The sequence below is a fragment of the Callospermophilus lateralis genome, chromosome 16 (genome assembly GCF_048772815.1).
Source record: "Callospermophilus lateralis isolate mCalLat2 chromosome 16, mCalLat2.hap1, whole genome shotgun sequence".
Taxonomy (NCBI): domain Eukaryota; kingdom Metazoa; phylum Chordata; class Mammalia; order Rodentia; family Sciuridae; genus Callospermophilus; species Callospermophilus lateralis.
The window spans coordinates 63,808,439-63,828,925 of record NC_135320.1 but is presented as its reverse complement, the minus strand read 5'-3'; the positions used below and the strand labels follow the sequence as shown (position 1 = coordinate 63,828,925).

General features: G+C 35.0%; 1 protein-coding gene across 1 annotated transcript in view; it reads right to left on the bottom strand.

The window, feature by feature from the left end:
- Positions 1–229: 229 nt before the first annotated feature.
- Positions 230–20,487, bottom strand: part of Pkhd1l1 (PKHD1 like 1) — a 140,439-nt gene continuing 120,181 nt past the window's right edge. Inside the window, exons 71-78 of the mRNA XM_077105563.1 lie at positions 17,659–17,816; positions 14,741–14,876; positions 11,839–12,183; positions 9,120–9,271; positions 8,541–8,687; positions 8,046–8,199; positions 4,150–4,415; positions 230–310 (exon numbers count right to left, since the gene is read on the bottom strand). Coding sequence (XP_076961678.1) covers positions 4,162–4,415; positions 8,046–8,199; positions 8,541–8,687; positions 9,120–9,271; positions 11,839–12,183; positions 14,741–14,876; positions 17,659–17,816 — 1,346 coding nt within the window. The 3' untranslated portion in view covers positions 230–310; positions 4,150–4,161. The remainder of the gene's footprint in view (positions 311–4,149; positions 4,416–8,045; positions 8,200–8,540; positions 8,688–9,119; positions 9,272–11,838; positions 12,184–14,740; positions 14,877–17,658; positions 17,817–20,487) is intronic.

Sequence of the window (20,487 nt, the reverse complement as noted above, 5' to 3'; positions counted from 1 at the left end):
AGTGTTCTATGATTTGTTGGTACAATAACTTGGAAATGGCATATCTGCTTCCAAATCAGAGATTTCCGAAAGCTTTTTGAAATGAAATAAGAGCACACAAATATAAGGAATCAGAAGAAATGTATATTTAGGAGAAATCTAATTTTTGTAATTAAAGCTATTCCATTTTATATATTATAAAAATACATTAGCATATGTTTTTGAAAATGTTATAGGCTTTTTCATGTTGTGCACCAAAATAGCTCATGAGCAAGCAATTCTTGTATTTTTGTTTTCAGCTTGTGCTTTGGAACACTACTATAGTTGCTTCCTGAAAAAAATGAAAACAATACAAAATAATTTTAAAAAGCAGTAATAACATACAATATGATTTAAACTGTTTGATTAATTTTAACTTTTAAATAGGTTGATGGGGCAAAAATAATGGCAAAAGTAATGTTCAAAAGTTAGTATTTCATCAGTATGGAGGTATATATTTCAGTATATATTTCATCAATATACCAGGAATGGAAGCAGTGTATGACATAGCTATACCACTCCTCAGTGTTTATCCTAAAAACCAAAATCATCACACTATAGCAATACATACATACCCATGTTTGTAGCAATACAATTCACAATAGCCAAACTATGAAATCAGTCTAGGGGTCCATCAGTGAATGAATAAGTAAAGAAATGTAGTATATATACACAATGGAATTTTATTCAGCCATGAAGAAAAATGAAATTATGTCACTTGCAGGAAAATGGGTGAAATTTGAGACTATTATGTTAAGTAAAATAAGTCAAACTCAGAAGATCAAGGGTCATATGTTTTCTCATGTATGTGGGAGCTAGAGAATAAAAAGGAAAAAGTAGAGAATCATGAAAATCAAGGGATATCAGTAAAGTAGAGGAAAGAATTCAGGGCAAGGAAAGAGGGAAAAGGAAAGAAAAGAGAAATACTGGGGAATGATATTGGCCAAATTGTATTTTTATATCATGTGTATGTATGAATATATAACAACAAATCTCACTATTATATACAACTATAATGCAACAATAGAAAATATGGAAAAAAATCACATTGTATAAAGATGTAGCATTTCAAGTTTTATCAATTTTATGCTAGAATTAATAATGATATATATATATATATATATATATATATATATATATATATAGTAGAAATGTAGAGAGAATTGTGGTACTTACATTTTTTTAAGTCAAGCTTTGCCATTTTATTAGCAAAATGTCATGATTCAACCAATAGTATTGTTAAGTCAGAATGCAAAGTTATAAAATAACCCATCATTTCAATGCATTAAAGGTGTTTAAGTAATTTTGTCTTAATTTAAAAATGGCTATGTATTTAGCAGCAAAGAAGTTAACTATTTTATTTGGAAAAAGTCCTGAAAAGACTCAGAAACTTGGGCTGGGGCTGTGGCTCAGTGGTAGAGCACTTGCCTAGCACGTGCAAGGCTCTAGGTTCAATCCTCAGCACCACATAAAAATAAATAAATAAAATAAAGGTATTATGTCCAACTGCAACTAAAAAAAAAACTATTTAAAAAAGTCTCAGAAACTCTTATAATTTACTAATGATTTGAAAATAGAATTTTCTTATTTGGTAAACTACAAACATTGTCAGGATCAAGCAAAATTAAAGTTAGTGAAGATAACTGGAAAACAATGCATTTAATGAGGAAAGACAAAGTGCACTAGTATATATTAAGCAGTACTTAACACATGTCACCAAGCAGACCTTGCATTTCAATGCTTTGAGGAGAAAAAAGAAAATGAATTTAAGCAATGTCTGTTCTACTATTATAAAATGAAAAAGTGACCTTTTATTAGAATTCTGGAGACAGGAAAATGAGCATAAGTATAATTTATTGGTCATTTGCCTGTTTTCCCTCAGCTTCAGCTTTCTGACTGCACCCCTACCCTACCCTACTCCCTGCCCCACCATGCTCTTCTGTTTTCAGCTATGAGAAGACAGGACCTGGTCTCTGCAACACACTTTTCCCTTGACAGCTGGATCCTAATAAGCTTCTGCCCTTAGAAGGGAAGCCAGGATTTTCTCCTTCTTGTATTAGGGCTGTTCCTGGAACCCCTGTGGTTGGTTTCAGCCTCCATTTTGTTTTGTTAAGTCCCAAACCAGCCTTATTGCATGCCCTTATCCTGCCTCCCTTATATTTAAGTTTAAAATCTAGCCTTGGCTTTTATTACTTGAAGAACTTCAGTGTCCTTCCTACTCTACCCCATGTCCTTCCTCAACCTTGTTAATATTTCTTATGTGAAGCTTTTATTTCATTAATTGTTGGAAAATTTTCTCTATGAAATCAACTGCAAACTGATTAACATCTGCCAATCAATATTTTTTACAATTTGCCTATACTACCCAACATTTCCCCCTAAGTCAGAGGTGAGGACTTGATGTTCTTTTAAGAGTTACAGTCAACTAAACCATCTTTTTAGTACCTATAACATGTAAAGCATGTGGTCTTCTAAATTCTCATAATTGAGTGACAAAGACAGGTTTGCATAAAAGTTTAATACAAGTACACTACAGGAAGGGCTATAATAAAGATAAAAACAGATACCTAAGGAGAGGGTAACTAAATATTTTGTAGAAAGGGAAAGGATAAGGGAAACTTGGCAGTGAAAGTGGAGATTGAGCAGAACCCAGAGGGTGCTAGGAGAGGTAGACTGGACAAGCAGGACACAGCCCAGGCAGAGGGAACATGCAGAATGAAAAGAATATTTTCTAGGAATGATTTGGGAAAAGAAGGCAGATTTCAAAACTGATTTTGGAGCTTTTGGTATTGATTTTGCATGTAATGATGAATCTTTGAGGATTCAAGAATACCATTATAGCTACATGATCTTGAATTTGCCATTATAGTTACAGATCTTGTGCTTATTTAAGAACCTAAATCCAACACCAATGTAGAAGACAGAATGAAAGTGTGGGGGACTGTAAGCAAAGAATGCAGGAGACTGTTATAATAGGTAAAGTGAGAAGTAAAATCATAAGTCTAACAGTGACTTTAAATGAGGAACAGAGATGAGTCATATATATTGGTTGGATATAGATGGCACTAAGACCACTTGAGACGTGGAGCTTGTGGAAAGGGAAAGTCTAAGAAGTATCAAACTGAAGGATCAGAAAAGATGGCATTGTCATTAACTGAGACAGAGTGACAGGAGGAGAAATATGTTTGGGGGGAAAAAAAAGAGGAATTCAGTGTGGAGCAGGTGTAATTAAAGATGCCTTTTTTTTTCCTCTCACTTCTTTCTTTACTTCTACCATAGCCCTATTCTTGAGTGCCTTTTTCCTCCCTCTCCAGATCTTTTAATTTTATACAACAGTACCAACTTTCATGTGTTACTGATGGAGTGACATTTACAATCTTCTGTAATCACTATAGCCATTAGGGACCTTTCCCTCCTACTAATCTCCCTAATATTCACTATCACTGTTTTCTACATATTGTACTGGCATCTGAATTCCACCATTCTCAGAACCTTATCCCATGTGGCCCAGGCTAAGCTAATTAAATCCTGTGGCTGCAATGATAGAATCAGTGTCCCAAGCATGTGTCCTAAGCCAGGTCAATGGCATAATTGGGGAATTTTTGCTGGATCTTTTGGAAAGAAGTTTGTTCTTTCTGCATTGGCTGCTGGACTGGTAGAAAGTAAACCTGTTGGTGACTACTTTTGCCCTGAGGACTGGGGAGAGGAGTTAGCCTAGTAGTGAAGCTGCCACTAAGGAGAATAAAGACAAAAGAGAGAGCACAGGTTCTGGATGGCATTGCCTGAGTCCCTGGGTTTAGTTGTGGCAGAAACCAGACTACTTCTTGGCTGTTCATCAGGTGATCCGTTCACTGCCTGAAACATCTCAAGCTGAATGTCTGCCCCTTGCTATTGAAAAGGAGTGGTGACATTACCTGCAGTTTTCATTTTCTGTGTTCTTTTGTAGCAATGTATAATGTGAATAACATTTCCAGTAGGGCTGCCTAGTCTCTGCCACCAAGGCTCTTAATCCTCTCTGTGTCCCAGTGGTGCCATGCAGAAGTACTGAGCACATGACCTTTACTTGGGAAACATTTACTGGTATCTGCATATGTGGAGACATATCTTACATTTAAAACGAACTGTACCTACCTATAGTTACATTCAAATAAAAACTGAAGCCATAAATGTTTCCAAGAACAACATTCTTCCCATCAGAAAGCTAATGACTATTGTCAAGAGCTGAGCAGATGTAGCCATAGTTGACGTTGTGCTGCTGCTGCTACTGCTACTGCCACTGCCACCACTGCTAGTGCTGCTGCCACTGCCACCAGGGACAAGCTGTGCCAGCAGGCTAAAAGTTCTGGATTCTACCCGAGCCACGTTATCCAGGAGAAATTCAATCTTAAAATTTTTTCCTAGGAGAAAGAAAAAGAATCATAGTAATTGATTTCCTTGATTATTTTCACATAGTTCCAATTTGGGTTTCGTTACTTTCAGTGTCTTATTCCTAATGAAGAATTTTTGGAAATGAGTCAAGTGAACTAGTTTTAAGCACAAACAAGTGTAGAGAAGGTCTCGAGTGAGAAGAGTTCAATCGGTCCATTATCCATGGGCAGGGAACCTGGGTAGATTTTCTTTGTGCAGTAACAGAAGCTACTTCTTTAGAGTTCTTTGCTAGAGAAAGGAGACAGGCTGTTGGAAACACAGGACAAGAAGGCAGACAGGTGAAAGTGCTAAATCTCTGTTTCCTCCCTGCATACCTGATCTGGGAGTGGGGAAGTCTCAGCTCTACTTGGGAAAGATAGTGATGGATACTGAACTCCATATTTTGAAAAATTTCAGGCTACAGAAGAGTTGAAAAAATAGTACAACAAATACCCCTGTGCCCTCCTCTCAGATTGAACAATTTTTAACCATCTTCCACATTTGCTTTAAGTCAGAGGCTGTTTTTGCATTGCACCATTGAGACCCTCCCTCCCTCCCTCCCTCCCTCCCTTCCTTCCTTCCTTCCTTCCTTCCTTCCTTCCCCAGGTAGAAAGAAACCTGGGGAGACATTGTTAACATATATAGAGTACTAAGGATAAAAGCTTATCCAGATATTTTTTAAATCCACATGTTAAATCTTCCCACAGTTTTGATATAAGATAACCAATATATTTTTCCCTGATACAATTTCTTCTCTGAGAATACTGCTATCTAATAGCAGTAACCCCATAGAGCAGGGCTTGTGAGTTCTTATTCTTCTGTTTTTTTCTATTATCTCTTTTTAAAAATTCACTTCTGTTTTCATTCTTCTTTTTTCTTTCAGGGAGAGAATATAAATACATCTTAACCTTATTTGTGTCTTTAGAAATAGTATCAATGCATTCCATCATTTTGAAGATGTATAGACACTGTACAATTCCCTGTCACTGACAATTCATGAGATTACTGTATTTAAGTTTTCCCTTTTTTCAGCCTGAAATAAAAACTCTCCATTTTTGTAGCAGGTGATTTTTTTTCTTAACATTTTTCAGTGAGTAAAGAATTTAAGGTGTATTTTGCTATTTATTTTGGTTTTCTTGTTCTGCAGTGTCATGAGCAAGGCAAAGCAAACCTTTTGGTGAGACCACGTGGAGGAAAACTGAAGAACCCAGCCCAAATTCAGAATCATGACCTGAGAAATACAACCCCAATCAAGCCATTCTAGGCAACCCCAGCTAAATGTAAATGACTGCTGAAGCCCCTGAAATCATGGAACAGAGATGAGGCTTCCAGGCCCAAATTCTTGACCCAAACAATTGTGAGCAAATGCATTGGTTATTGTTTTAAACAATTAGATTTTCAACTGGTGTGATATGTAGCAATAGGAACTGAAACAAAAACTAGACATTAAGTAGGTTGATAGATGAACATGTCTCAGAAGTCTGTTAGCAATACTATCTTTATCTAGGTTGGTCAAAAATTCAATCTCACTACTTCTTCTCCCACCCTTTCTTCACCTGAGTCTCACATCCCTATTTTCTCTTCTACAAGCCACAACCCGTATCTCCTCTACCAAGGTGGCTCTGCAGAGCTGAATGTAGAAGACACGGTTGCTGGTCTGTCAGGATGCAATATGATCTGCAAGGGGATTTCCTGCAATGCAGTGATAGAGTGAGTATGTACTAGAAAGAGCCCAGGGAAAGATGTTTTGTTAATTTTCTCACATATACTATTTTTTACAGTAATTTCACTATAGCTAATCTATAAACTGGCTAGCTGATAAAAGTAATTAAGAGATGACTATATTTGCATTCCCTTATTATATATAACCAGGGACCCCATACTTGATGAGAGACAGAGAAAAGATAGAGAAAGAGAGGAGGAGGAGGAGGAGAAAGAGAAGGAGGAAGGGGGGGGAGAAGGAAGGAGTGAGAAACAAAGAAAGAAGCAGCAATGACTTTTCTTCACAGCAGATCAGATATACTGATGGAAGATTTGAATTTAAAAAAATACTGTATAAAATGAAAATGTTTTAATTATTGTTTTATTACCACAATAAAATGTCAAAAACTATTTTACTGCTTTAACACTCCCGTGATCTAGTTACTTTGGAACATTCCTACTTGAAACTGCAAATTTGAAGACCAGATCTTTGCCACCTGGCACTTTCTGGCTCCGCCTTAATGAAAAGATGAGCAACCTTCTCTTCGGGCAGTGTTTCTGTCAGGTGCATCATTTTCCATAAAGTTCCAGTGCTACCACCATTTATGCTGATTTATAAAAGAATTTGACTCTGTCCTTAACCAGCAATCATTAGAACATTGTAGGAACTTGTCTGAAAGCACCACATTGAGCTCATTATCATTTGATTCTTATTGAATGTTAGGATATTGCTGTCCACTAGGCAGACTGAACATATTTGGTGTATGGCATTATCAAACCATGAAGAAACAAAAATAAAGGGCAAAACTCTTTGAAATTATTTTAGCTTTTGGTTTTTATTTAAAAAATTAGAGCAGTTTTGAATTTTTTCCCCCTATTTCACACTTTGTACTTATTTTTATTCAGACTTATGTATGTGTTTGACAGGAGAGAGCAATGGTAAGAAGTGGGGACTTCTACTATATAACTTTCAGAAATGTTCTTATATGGGCCCCAGGTTGGCTAGAAAGATTAATGTAGATCTGTCTCAAGTAGATACCCCATTATCCATCAGCAGCAGAAAGCTGTTTTTGATTTTTTGTTTTTCTTTTTTTGTTGTTTTTGATATATTGTTGGTCTCCAGCAGAATAGTTTCTACCAGCAGAAGTTATGCCATCAATTCCTAAATAATAAGCATCCCTGTGGAAGTTATGGCTGTATTTACTGTATCAACATTGAAGTATCACCTAGTACAGGTTCACTGGGCACACTTTTACAAGAAGTCAGAGGAGTCTTTGTTTCTTACAATTCTCCACAGCAACTGTTTGTGGATCTGATAGGTACTGGGAGTCATGATAATGCTCATGTTTTCTCCTTTGCATTGACTTTGAGAAAGACTATAGCCAATTTTCTAGCTCAACTGTGAACTCCTCCATTGGGTATTAAAGTAATTTACACTTTCGCTATTGTTTCTTTTCTTGAATTTGAAAATTTGTATATTATTTTTTCTAACTATAAGTGTAACACATAGTTAGTGAGAAAATTTAGAAGAAAACAGTGTATAAAAAGAACATATGAATCATGATATTTTCATGTATATCCTCAAAATGCTTATTTCAATTTGCTTTGAATATAAAATATATTTTTATATGCTAGATTAAATATTCTGAAACAAGACAGAGTATAATATTCTGCTTTCTGTAATTTATTGACCAAAGTATCAGAGAATGTTCTTTTTTTTTAATATTTATTTTTAAGTTGTACTTGAACACAATACTTTATTTTACCCATCTATTTTTATGTGGTGCTGAGGATGGAACCCAGGGCCTCACACGTGCTAGGCGAGCACTCCACTGCTGAGCCACAATCTCAGCCCCTCAGAGAATGTTCTGTTCATTAAAAGATAATTATAATTATCCCTATTATGAGAGTTCACTCACCTGTTCTAAGAGGAGTAAGGTCTGTGTAGTTGGCCCAACAGCTGCTAAATGGAATTGTTGTATTACCACTAAGGCCACTGATTAGGTTATTACTGGAATCCTTTAGCATAGCCTTTAAAGTAAGTGAAGTAATCCCAACTGAGACACAATTACCCTAAAGGAAAAAGAACAACAGGGAATTGTAACAATGTCTCTTTCCCATGCTTAAAAACAAAAAACATGCTAATCTTCACTTTTCAGCATGCCTAATTATAAATTTATAATTTGCAGAAGCTCCTTCTCACATAAGAAGCTCATAGATGAGCAGAAGCTCAACTTTATTTAAATTAAATGTTTTAAAAACACTAAACAAGGTTATGCACAATAAGAGTCCAACTTCTAAGGGGCAGTGCGGTCCTCAGGTCACCAGCATTCCGGTGTTAGCTAAATTGATTCAGTCTCCTGCATTTATAGCTCAACCTCTTCACTTAGGGACAGTGTCCAGTGGTGACTTACATCAGAATCGACTGCCTTTACTGAAGGTTGCTGAGAGAATGGCTGCCCTGGCTGTGCTGCCACTGGCTGGGCTATCACCAAGAGTGAGGACACAAAAGCCACATGGTGAACAGGAAACGCAGACCTTTCAACTGGTTCGGCAGTCACCTGGCATGGACAGGAGTAAGGCACTCATTTTGTAGTAATAAACGGCATTCCTCAGCAAGTCCCAGCCAAGCTAAGTACAATACAGTCATTGTTGATTCAAAAATATATCTAATATGTAAAACTTGTATTATTACAATATTTCCTTTAGATCAGATATATGAAATACTGTTACAAATATTTGAAGGAAAGCACATGTGGAACCAATACAGAGTTTAGAAGATATATTTCTTTTTTCAATCTAGTTTATTTATTTTTTTTGAAAGACATTGTTACCACCTTAGTGATCCCATAAAAAATAGTCAACAGTGAATTACAAAGACAAATCCTCTAAGTTATTGTATTCAATTAGAAAATGAGAGTTAAAATAAGATAAGCAACAATACTCTAAATTCTTAAAATGCATTTTTTTTTTTTCTAATTGTATGGTCTTACCTTAATCCAGCCAGGATCTTTTGGGCTGGGGATAGGATTGGTAATAGACATAGAAGAAATATTAAAGCCCAAGATACTATTGGTTTTTCCTAAAATTGTGACTTTTCCAAGAGAACCAGCAATTTCCCGGAGTTCATATAATTGCATCTGACCTATAAGGAAACAGTATTATGACATTTTGATCAAAAGAATATAGGACTGTAAAGACACGAGTTTTTCACTTTAGTTTTGTATGCCTTGCTCCTCATATTATAGCATCCTAAAACTTTCTAGCTATACCTGGAAAAAACATGGCCATTCGTGAGTTATGGCAACTTAAAAACTCAGTAGAATATATTTCAACCTGAAATTATGGAAAATACAAAGGTAGATAAAACAAATACAAGAAAAAATGAAAATACAGTGAGATAATATCTCAATACTTTCCCATGTCAGTTTCTGTTTAGAAGCAAAACACTATTGTGCTTTTCTATAAAAATATCTTTTTAAAAAAATAGCATGTTGCTTTTGGAATGGAAGAATAGTTAGCAAATCCATTAAATTATATATGTTTATTAGTAAGTTGCTAAAGTTATCATTAAGATGCCAACAAATTGTTACTTGCCTAGAACATTTGACAATTTTTAAGGTTTATTTCAACACTACATATAGTTTCTGTTCTCTTTTTCTAGCATGGCAGGGCTGGTATTTCCTCTTAAGCTTACTCTAGCCACAGTCCTCCTTACCTTATGAGGTGGCACCTTCATGACTCATATTCTTTGTCATATTCTGGTGCTTTTGCTTGATCCCTTCTACTGCACCTCTCTGCCACATCATAGCTAAGCAATTATTAATTTCTGTCTCCACTGTCAAAATCCTAGTTAAAGCTATCATCAGTGGATCTCATATCCATTCTTGTCCCTTTCCCACTCCATACACTGTAGTTAGAGTGATCTTTCTAAAAACAGCCTATAGTCAAAATAATGGTTTGATGTACTGTAGGCCTTGTTAAATACTTGTTTCTAGGTAACCTGCATCTTCCATATCCAGAGTCATGCCTTGAGGAGTCAAACACTGAGTTTCTTCCATTAAGGCTAAACCATGAAGCTTGGTGTATTCAGGAAAAGGAGCTGATGACTTTCAGGGCCATTGGGTCTAACAAGACACTCTGAAATCCACAGTCAGGGAATTTTAGTCCCTGTCAGTTTAAAAAGTCTCTGTTCGGGGCTGAGGATGTGGCTCAAGTGGTAGCGTTCTCACCTGGCATGCACAGGGCGCTGGGTTCGATCCTCAGCACCACATAAAAATAAAATAAAGATGTGGTGTCCACCAAAAACTAAAAAATAAATATTAAAAAATTCTCTCTCTCTCTCTCTCTCTCTCTCTCTCTCTTTTAAAAAAAAAATAGTCTCTGTTGGATGACTCATACCCCTTTGGGCAAATGTTCAATCTTTCCAGATTCCTCTCTCATCCCTGACTCCTTCCAGGAGAGCCTTTTCCAGAAAGCCTCCCAACCATGAGGTCCTGTGTGATCTAATTACAGCAATACCAAGGCACTTTGTATCCATGCACTACTTACTACTACTTGGGTCTAACTGCAGAGTGGCAGCTCTGACCTAGTTTGTACTCTGAACAGATTCCCTCTGACAGTTTGACATGTGGAGGCATTCGTTTCTACTGACTGCCATCTAGAAACCAAAGACCTTAACTTTAAGACCTCTTATTCCTGAACCCAGGACCCTGCCTGCCCAGAAGTCTTCTTAGTATTTAAGTAATTTCTTTCTAAGACATCTGGGGATTTCTGGGTATCCTAATACTATGTGAAGGCTATGGAGAGCCAAAAGTACAACTGTATTCACATCTTTGTTTCCATTTTCCAATATTTTGCTGTGATTCGCTCCATACCACTTGTAAGGCTATTCTTAAGACTTGAAATTTAGTGCCAGTTGATATTGGAAAACACATCATTAGCCTGTTCTTCTTTGCTATCCCCATGTTGTATGTTCTCAAACTAACACCTACTTAAATAAATCTAACAAGATAAAATTGCTTTAAAGAGATGGATTGGGAGGAGTTGTGTGTGAGAAAATTTACGTGACATAGAAAATAAATCAACAATTTTTTTGGACATCTTGTGGTTAGTGTGGTAAACTTTGGACCTCGCTATATGCAAGAGCTTACCAAGGAGTTCTAAGAGTAGATGAGTAACCTACATGTGTACCATGAACCACTACAACTCCTATACTAAATTTATAGTCAAAATCATGTTGACTCCAAAGCACTGAGCCTATAAGACCAAGAAAGTACAAGGATAAGGGAGGAAAGTCAGCTATGACTCTAGGCAGAAAACAACATGGAAAATCTCTTTGCAACACATGCCTACAGCTTCCTATGCTCTTCCAACCAGGAGGGTTTCCTTGACAGATTCTGCATCACTAATCTCTCAGCCATGAGGTCACTTTCTTTGGCAAATCTTCCCAGATCTATTATATTGGTCGAATCCTTTTATTTAATTTGTTAGTTACTACAATAACAAAACAAAGTCTGAAATTCCTTCACAATTTCAAATTTGGTTGGGATTACAGGAGTAAAGAAGGGAAGTGTTTCTAGGCTTCTCTAGAATTTTCAGATGTGGGGCTAGTGGGATTTCCTGAGGCCTGGCTCACTAGGCCCTGCTAGAATTATTTATGGCAGAGAACTCAGTAATTACATTCTCTGTTTCAAAGTCTACTATTCATACCTGTGGTGTCATTGCTTAGGAACTGAGTGGGAGGATCTCCAATCTCCAATTCAATTGTGCCTCCTGTGGATCTCTTCATCCGCATATTCTCCCCTCTTAATATTTTGCTGACACGGATTTTGTCACTTGGTATTTTTAGGAACAAGACAAGATTTCTAACCAGATTATGTGAACTGTAAAAGTCATCTTCTGTTATAGCAGGTAGTTGGAAAGAAACAAATATGACTGTGGCAGTGTAGATTTCAACAGGTACATTTCCTTTAACCAAAAGGTAAAGCATTTGGTAAGTCCTATCAAAGTAGTTTTCACCCAGGACAGTGGAGTCCAAATGAGGAAGGAATTGCTCTATGATGGAAAAAGATCAAAACAGCACAGTTAAATATATTTACATCATCAAAATTGCCAGTCATACTTAGTATTTGTTTAATTCAGAAAATTCCAAAAAAGTTCAATATTATCACTTTCATTAAAAAAGCATACTGAAAACTTAAAAACATTTATAGAACTGACATGTAAAATTAAAGACAATTATTTAAATAATACCATTAATACTCATTATATATTTAATGTATTTTAAAAACCAATTAGCTATAAACAGCATAAATGAGAAACGAATCTAGTTATAAACACAGAAGTTTATAATCCTATACTTGTAATTCTCTTTATATAGTCAGAATTTTAAAGCCTTGACTGAGGCATTTGGTAATTCAAAAATATAAATTTAAGAGCCATTGAATTTATGGAGTGCCATATAGCAATTCTTAAAAGAGCATTTATAATTCAGTGTTTCTATTTTTATGGAGTACAAAAGAATCTAATAAAAATGAAGCATATACTAAAACATCTCAGAAGAATCTTAAGCCAATGGAACAGGTTTACATGTTAGCTGAAATATCCACGGCTAATGAAAAATTCTAGGGAATTGAACTTTAGAAAATTGATTGAGCTTATTATATATAAATGAGTATATATATATATAATTTTATAGCAGACTATCAATAATGTTTAAGAAATAATAAATTTACTAACATATTGAGCCCAAAGGATGAATAGTATAATAGTAATTTAATATAATAAGACATGTAACTTCTTACCACATTTCATAGGGAGGCCTACTAGGAAAAGGAAAGTAAAATCTTAGGGAAGAAGAAAATATTTCATATGAATGTAACAGATTATAGCATTAAGAAGTCATTTCATTATTACTATATATTTCCTCAATACCTAGTATAAACTCTGGATGCCGTTTGACATAAATATTGTGTGAATCTGAGGAAATTGCTTTGTATTATATATTGAACATTATAAGTTGAACATTCTCTCAAGCTACTGTTAAAGGTGCATACACCACTTATCCTAGGTAACTTTCTTATCACATGAAATTTCTTATACATGAAATTATCACAATTAATAAAGGAAGCAGAGACACAGATATAACATTTTGGATAAGCTGAAAAATATATCAGTATTCATAATACAGATACAGTATATTTGCATTCAAAATGCCAAAGCAAAAATTAACTTAAAAGCAATGCTATTGGGCTGAGGATGTAGCTCAGTATATAGAGCACTTGGCTAGTAAATGTGAGACTGAGACCCTGGATTTAATGACCAAATGGCCAGTACAGGAAAACAAATCAAAACTTTTTTTTTTGTTGTTGTTTTCATAAAAATAACAACCTATACATACATTTATCAATATGAAGGCAGTAATAATGTTGTTTTCTGCCCTTTGGCACTTAAAAAACAATTCCATATATTAAATTCTGCCTATTCAGAGTTTTTCTTTTCCTAACTTTGAATGACAGGGTGCTTGGTACCATGTGTGTTAAAAATTTGTGAAAACTAAGTTATAAATATGTAAATGTGAAAAGGGATAAAACTGATTCTCTTAGCTTTTCAAGAAGTAACATAGCACAATGGTTAATTCATGAGTTCTAGAACTGGACTCTGTTCTTGCCCTGTTTGCACCAGAGTTGAGACTGCTATGAAATATATGCCCCTACCAAGTTCATACCTGGAAGCCCTAATCCCCAATATGCTGACATTTGGAAAGGGGCCTTTGAAGGGTTTAGATAAGATCATGAAGGTAAGGACTTTCTGACATGTAGGAATGTCTGTGGAAACATCAACTATTTGTTTTATTAGTCAAAATAGACTTGTTTTATAAATGGCAACGAGTACAGGTCACTCATAATACTCCCAAGTTGAGCTTATATTATGGTCTACAGCATGCATTCATGTAATGGTGAGCCACAATTATGGATCACATCTAAAAATGATGATCAGTAACACACAGAATGGCATATCTGATGCTAATGTCATTAAAATAATCTTGTTTCACATAAAAAGACTTAAGCAGAGAATGAATCGTGATTTTATAAGAATTGCTAAGTGAGTAAGTGTATCCTCTACATGTATTTCATTTAAGCCACATTTACTTTATCATATTTACTTCCTAGTGTTAAGATTGTGTTATACTAGCTTTCTTGGCAATATGCCTGGTGACTACCAACTAACTTAGGTTCTGACCTCCATGAAATAGAAGTAAATAAGAAAAAAAGTACTAATTTTCTGAGCAAAATCTCTTTGGATATAGGAATAATTAAACTTAATGTATGTCAAATGAAAACTTCAGGGAGCAAAGGCAGCCCATCATTTAAAAAAAAAAAAAAAAAGCCTTTTATTTTTATGTGTAGATCGATGGGTTCCATCAGGAGTAATCTTTTAGGACACAACATGCATGAACATGTCTTAGTGTTTGGTGGACCGCAGCCAAAAACTTATTTTCTCCTGTATTCATCAATAGCTAAGGAATTAAAAATGTTATTAATTAAACATTGCAAAGAATTTTATTAGTAACACAAACAACCATGTGCACTGCACTTTTCTGAGGAAATACCTGTGTGCAGATGCTTATTAAGTTCGCAGTATTTTTGCTGGGTGTTCCATACTGTATTTTTGGGACAAACCAATGAATTGTTCACATACACATCCAAACGCTGAAGTGTGGAATAAAAAATTCCTACTACAACAGCCTGTTAAAAATAAACATGTTTGTGTTTTAAAAGATTAATGAAACAGCATCTTAGAATTTAGCACTTAAAAATGTCCTTCAACTATATATACAGTCTGTAAAATATTAAAACTAAGTTTTGTGGATTTAGGGAAAACATTCAACTAAATTTTAAAAACAGGCTTACGTTCAGCTATTCATTCAGATGTTACAACCTAACTCTTAATTGACAACTCTCTGTAGAACATTTTAATATATAGGAAAGAAATTATTAGAAGAGTATCACTGAGTTAAAGGAAGGGTTCCTTAAAAAGACAACAAAGTCCAATTCAGGCTTTCAATTCCAAGGGCAGAGAAAGGGAACACGTAACCATGCTCTGTATCATGGAGTCACACAAAATTGAATACTTAATGTTGAAAGAAATGTTTATTGTTGATAAAAGTTTGTTAGTAAGACTTAGAAAAATCTATCACAAGATTTTGTTCAATTTTAGTGTTTGTATTCTCTCCATTTTGTGCTATCAAACATGACTACAAGGTAAAGAGACTAGCTTTTGCAACATCAAGGAAAGATTAATTGGGAATCTTTGGGAATCTTATTTGATATTATCTTGAGTGGCAGAGATATTAATGGTCACATTACCTTATCATTGCCATTTTTAATTTTAAAATTAAAATATTCTCTTAATTTAAAAAAAAATCAAAAGTCATGTTCCTATCTCAGCCTGGTATGAGTGTAGCTGTAGCAAAAAAATCACTGCCTTCTTTGAGCTTACATCCTAATGAGGTCAGGGAGAATAGATAACAGAAACATTAATAGTGAAGTCTGAAGCATATTAAAAGGTGCTAAGTGCTATGGAAAAAAGAAAAGGTAAATCATGGTAGGAGAAATTGGGAGACCCAAATGGTGGGAGGTGATCAGGATAGGTCTGTTGAGAAAATGGTAATTGAGGAGAGGGGGAATTTAGCCATCTAGGTTATAATGTTCCAGGCAGATGAAACACCTGAAACATACTTCCAGGTGGTAGCATGTATGGTATACTGAAGCTCGGTGTGGTTGGAGGATTAGAAGAAGCAGCCAGGGAACTAAGGAATGGGGAAATTCACATAGGGTCCTGAAGATTTTTGTGAAGACTCTGACTGTTGTACAGTGAGAGAATAGTGGGGAAATCATTGCAGGCTTTGGGGCAGAGGAGAGGGCTGATTTGTGTTTGGCCAGAGAAGAGATCTGATGGTTTGCAGGTATCTTTCTGTCTACTAAAGTGAGAATAGACCATAGACAGGCAAAGACAAAAGGAGGAAGACAAGTTCCCTGCTTTAATACAAGGAAAGGATAATGTTGACTCCACTGGATGGCAGCAGTGGAGGTGGTGAGAAGTGATCAGATTGTGGATATTTTGAAAGGAGACTAAGCAGAATTCATAGATGGATTGGATGAGAAATGAAAGATTAGAGGGGTCAAGAGTAGCTCCCAGGGCTGGAGATATAGCTCAGTTGGTAGAGTGCTTGAATAAGGACCTGGGTTCAATCCCCAGCACCACAAAAAAAAAAAAAAAAAAAAAAAGAAAAAAAGAAAAGAAAAGAAAGAAAAAAAAAGAGTGGTTCCCAAACTTTGACTTAAGCAACTGGAAAGGATGGATTTCTATCATCTGAGAAGAAGCAGATATGTCTCTGTTCCTCCACTCCTGAATTCACCTTTTTTTGCATCATATCTTTCTGTTCCTAACACTCTGGGATTTTGAAGTCTCATATTCTTAGAAAAGAAAATCTAAATTATAGGACTACCGTTAAAACTCATACTATTTTTCTCACTGACATAGTGTGTATAAATTTAATATCCCAGCTGAATTCATTTTATAGCAAATATTTGACATTATCAAAGATATCTTTTATGGTTTGGATATTATGTGTTCCCCAAAAGCTCATGTTTTAGACAACATGAATGTTCAGAGGTGAAATGATAGATTATGAGAGTTGTAACCTAATCAGTGGATTAATCCATTTGATAGGTTAATAATACGAATGTATTACTGGGAGGTAACTATATGCAAGTGAAACATGGCTAAAGGAAGTGGGTCACTGGGGCATGCTCTTGAGAATTATATTTTGTTCCTAGTTAGCCATTCTTTCTCTGCTTTCTGGCTCTGATGACCTGAGCATCATTCTTTTTTACCATAATATTCTGCCTCACCTCAGGACCGAGTCAGCTAACTAGGAACTGAACCTCTGAAATTGAGCCCAATATAAATTTTTCTTCCTTTAAGTTGTTCTTGTCGGTTAATTTGGTCACAACAAGATTCAACAAAATATTTAGAGCAATATGCTACAATCTCTAAAGTAAATTCCAAAGATATTTCTCTTTCTCTTTCAAATACACACACACACACACACACACACACACACACAGAGAGAGAGAGAGAGAGAGAGAGAGAGAGAGAGAGCAATGAAAGAGTAAATATATAATATTCCAAGTGTTCATTTGGGATGTACACTATTTTTATGTCAAAATTCAGGTTTGCTTGCTAATCATACATCATAGACATCACTGTCATGCCTCATATATGAAGCACCAAAATCCACTGAATATTTGGAGGAGGCATATTTGGTATCTGTATATATTTTCAGGCTGAGGAAAACTGTGAGCTAATAATACTTTTAGTAGTAAATAATGGTTCTTCAAAAATGATCTTTAAGACTGACAGTATTCATCAATCTCATTTAAAGGGAGTGATAAAATCCTTAGCAGATAAAATATTTGCAGATAATATTATTTTATTAAACACATTATTTCTATCCTATCTTACCTTATTTTGGTCAACATTAAGTAACATCAATCGAAGATTCTGAGGACTGGTACCAGTGAAGTAGACTTCATAAGATTTGTTTAGAGCCACAATGCTGTGAAACAGGGACAGTCTTCTCTGACATGTGTATCCAGCACACCAGCCATGATCCTGGGGGCCTAAGTCCATGCAAAATGAGATGTCATGTTCCTATTTATGAATATTACTAGCATAAAATAGTAAAAATAGCTGTATTAAATAAATTGTGGTGGTTAATTTCAAATATAAGTTCAGCATTTTTACCCATATCCATCCACCATCAATCTAGCCATCCCAAACTTTGAATAAAAAAGGAGGACAAGGAAGGAACTTTCCAATTACCCTACTTTTACAATGCCTAAGGTTAGAGGGGTAAATTAATGTGTTGGTGAAGATTTATACTGGAATGTCACTGGGGGATATAGTAGATTTATATGTATCTCTCATTTAACAATCATTTTCAAGTCTCACATAGTGAAGAAGAAAAATGTTTGATTCTTTCTCTTCCCTATCAAGTGTGAGTTTGGGTAAAATCCAAAATCCATTGAATATTTGGAGGAGGCATATTTGGTATCTGTACATATTTATTACATACCTATAATGTGTGTGATTAGCAAGCAAACCTGAATTTTGACATAAAAATTAATGTACATCAAAACCACTTTTCTCAGGCTCTGTGCTAGGATGTATGATGTAACAAAGTCATTTTGTTAGAAATAAGGGCTGTACTCAGAAAACATGAACATTTGAATACCTGAACCATTGATTCAATAATGTGTTCTTTCTTTCTGTACTAGGGAATGAATCCTGGAGGCACTTACCCACTGAGCCACACCCATAGCCCTTTTTTAATTTTGAATTTTAAAATAGGATCTTCCTAAGTTGCTTAGGGCCTCACTAAATTGCTAAGATTAGCTTTGGACTTGAGATCCTCTTGCCTCAGCTATCTTAGCCACTGAGATTACAGGCTTGCATCACCATGCCCAGCTTAATTTGTTCTTTCACTTTCTTATTCATTAGTTAGTTTGTAAATTCACCAAACAAGTTTGTTTTGATCTAGTCTTTAATTTTCCTACATTTTAGTTTTCATTAATTTGTTAAAGACAATCACTGCAGCTACTATTGGGGGATCAACATGATTGATGAACTGAAGCCATCTTTAAATAATACTCCATCAAATCCTCTAAAAACCTAGGATGCTTTTTTAAAACCTGACTCTAGGCATTTTCAGAACATGTATAACTTGATTTTCAGAGCAAACGTCTCTATTTGGTTTCAGTGAAAACACAGTGAAGTATGGAATGATGAATTTTCTTGATGTATTTATTCATTATGTCTACTGAATTTTCTAGCTTGCTTGGAAGCATTATCAATATTTATGACTAAACTTCAATCGAATTTTAAATCAATATAAACTTGTAAAGCTCAAGCATAGCATAACCTTTCTCTTAGCATACAAAATATAAACCCTTGTTTGAATATAACTTCTTTGTGTGTTTTGAAAATAAACATAAAGAAGCAATGTCGGTATATAAAACGAAAAGTTTAGAGTGACAAAAAGTCATGTTTTAAAAATAGAGTATTAATATTTGAAAGGAAACTTTGATGGTATTTAGTAATTTTACCTTGGTGAATTTTTTTCCCCACTTGGGCAGCCAAAGCTTCAGTGATTCTTGTAACACTTTTATGAGTTTTCATGCTATTATCATTTGCTTAAGACTCCTTTAAATTGACAGTCACTAGTTAAAGTTAAAATTTTTTTCAAAGAGAAATGAAAACTTATATTCCCTGTCAGAAGATGGAAATGTAAAAATATGATGAAATGTTTCTCCACTGCATAAAACAGAACAACGTGAAAACATCTTTTCCATTCCTCTATTATTCACTGACTGATCCTCAACTGTTCCCCAAATCTCTGCTTTGTAAACTCTGAAAATTGGCATTTGAAATTGACTTGACTGTTGGCCATAGAGACCAAATGGACTGCATGTTCAGGCGGGACAAGTAAGGGGAGTATTAAAATCATGAAGCTTTGGAATAGCCCTAATTTATTTAATTCTATTCTCTTTTAAAAGTTTAGTGCATATTTCTATGAGGTATTAGCTATTTTGCTGAATTCTAATTTGGGGGATATTAGGGCTTAAACCCAAGGGGAACTTTACTACCACTGAGCTACATCCCCAGCCTTCATTTTATTTTTTGAGACAGCACCTCATTAAGTTGCTGAGTCTGGCTTTGAAATTGTAATCTTCCTGCCTCAGTATCCAGATTCTAGAATACTTTGATGCTTTTTTAGGTCACTACCAGGGTGCAGAAATCTGTCTGATCCAAGTTATATGTCCCTTTAGTTCTGAGCCTGCTTACTAACTAATCTTTGATCCCAGTGTAATTTCAGTGATATACAATAAATCCATACCTATATATTCAGTTCCTTTTAGAATTTCATCTTACTTATTCGAAAAAGACTTGGTCTCCTAAATAGATCTGCATCTTACAGAGATCATTATCCACCCTCTGTGTACTAGGGTCATATAAGAGCACAGTGAAAGGAACGTGGACTCTAAATCTTTATGAACTGATCTCAAAAGTCAAAGAAATCAAATATGAAAAAAATACATTGGATACAAAAAACTGTCTTCACAAGATTCATGGGAGTGAAAAATGATTAGGCTCTTAAGTAGTCTAAATAACACATTATATATTTTTAAATTTAAGTATGGCAAAATGTATTTTTTGAAATATTTAAGCCATTTTTTTCTTTAAAACATCTATATTATCTCATTAATAAATGTATTAAATTAACACTTCTTC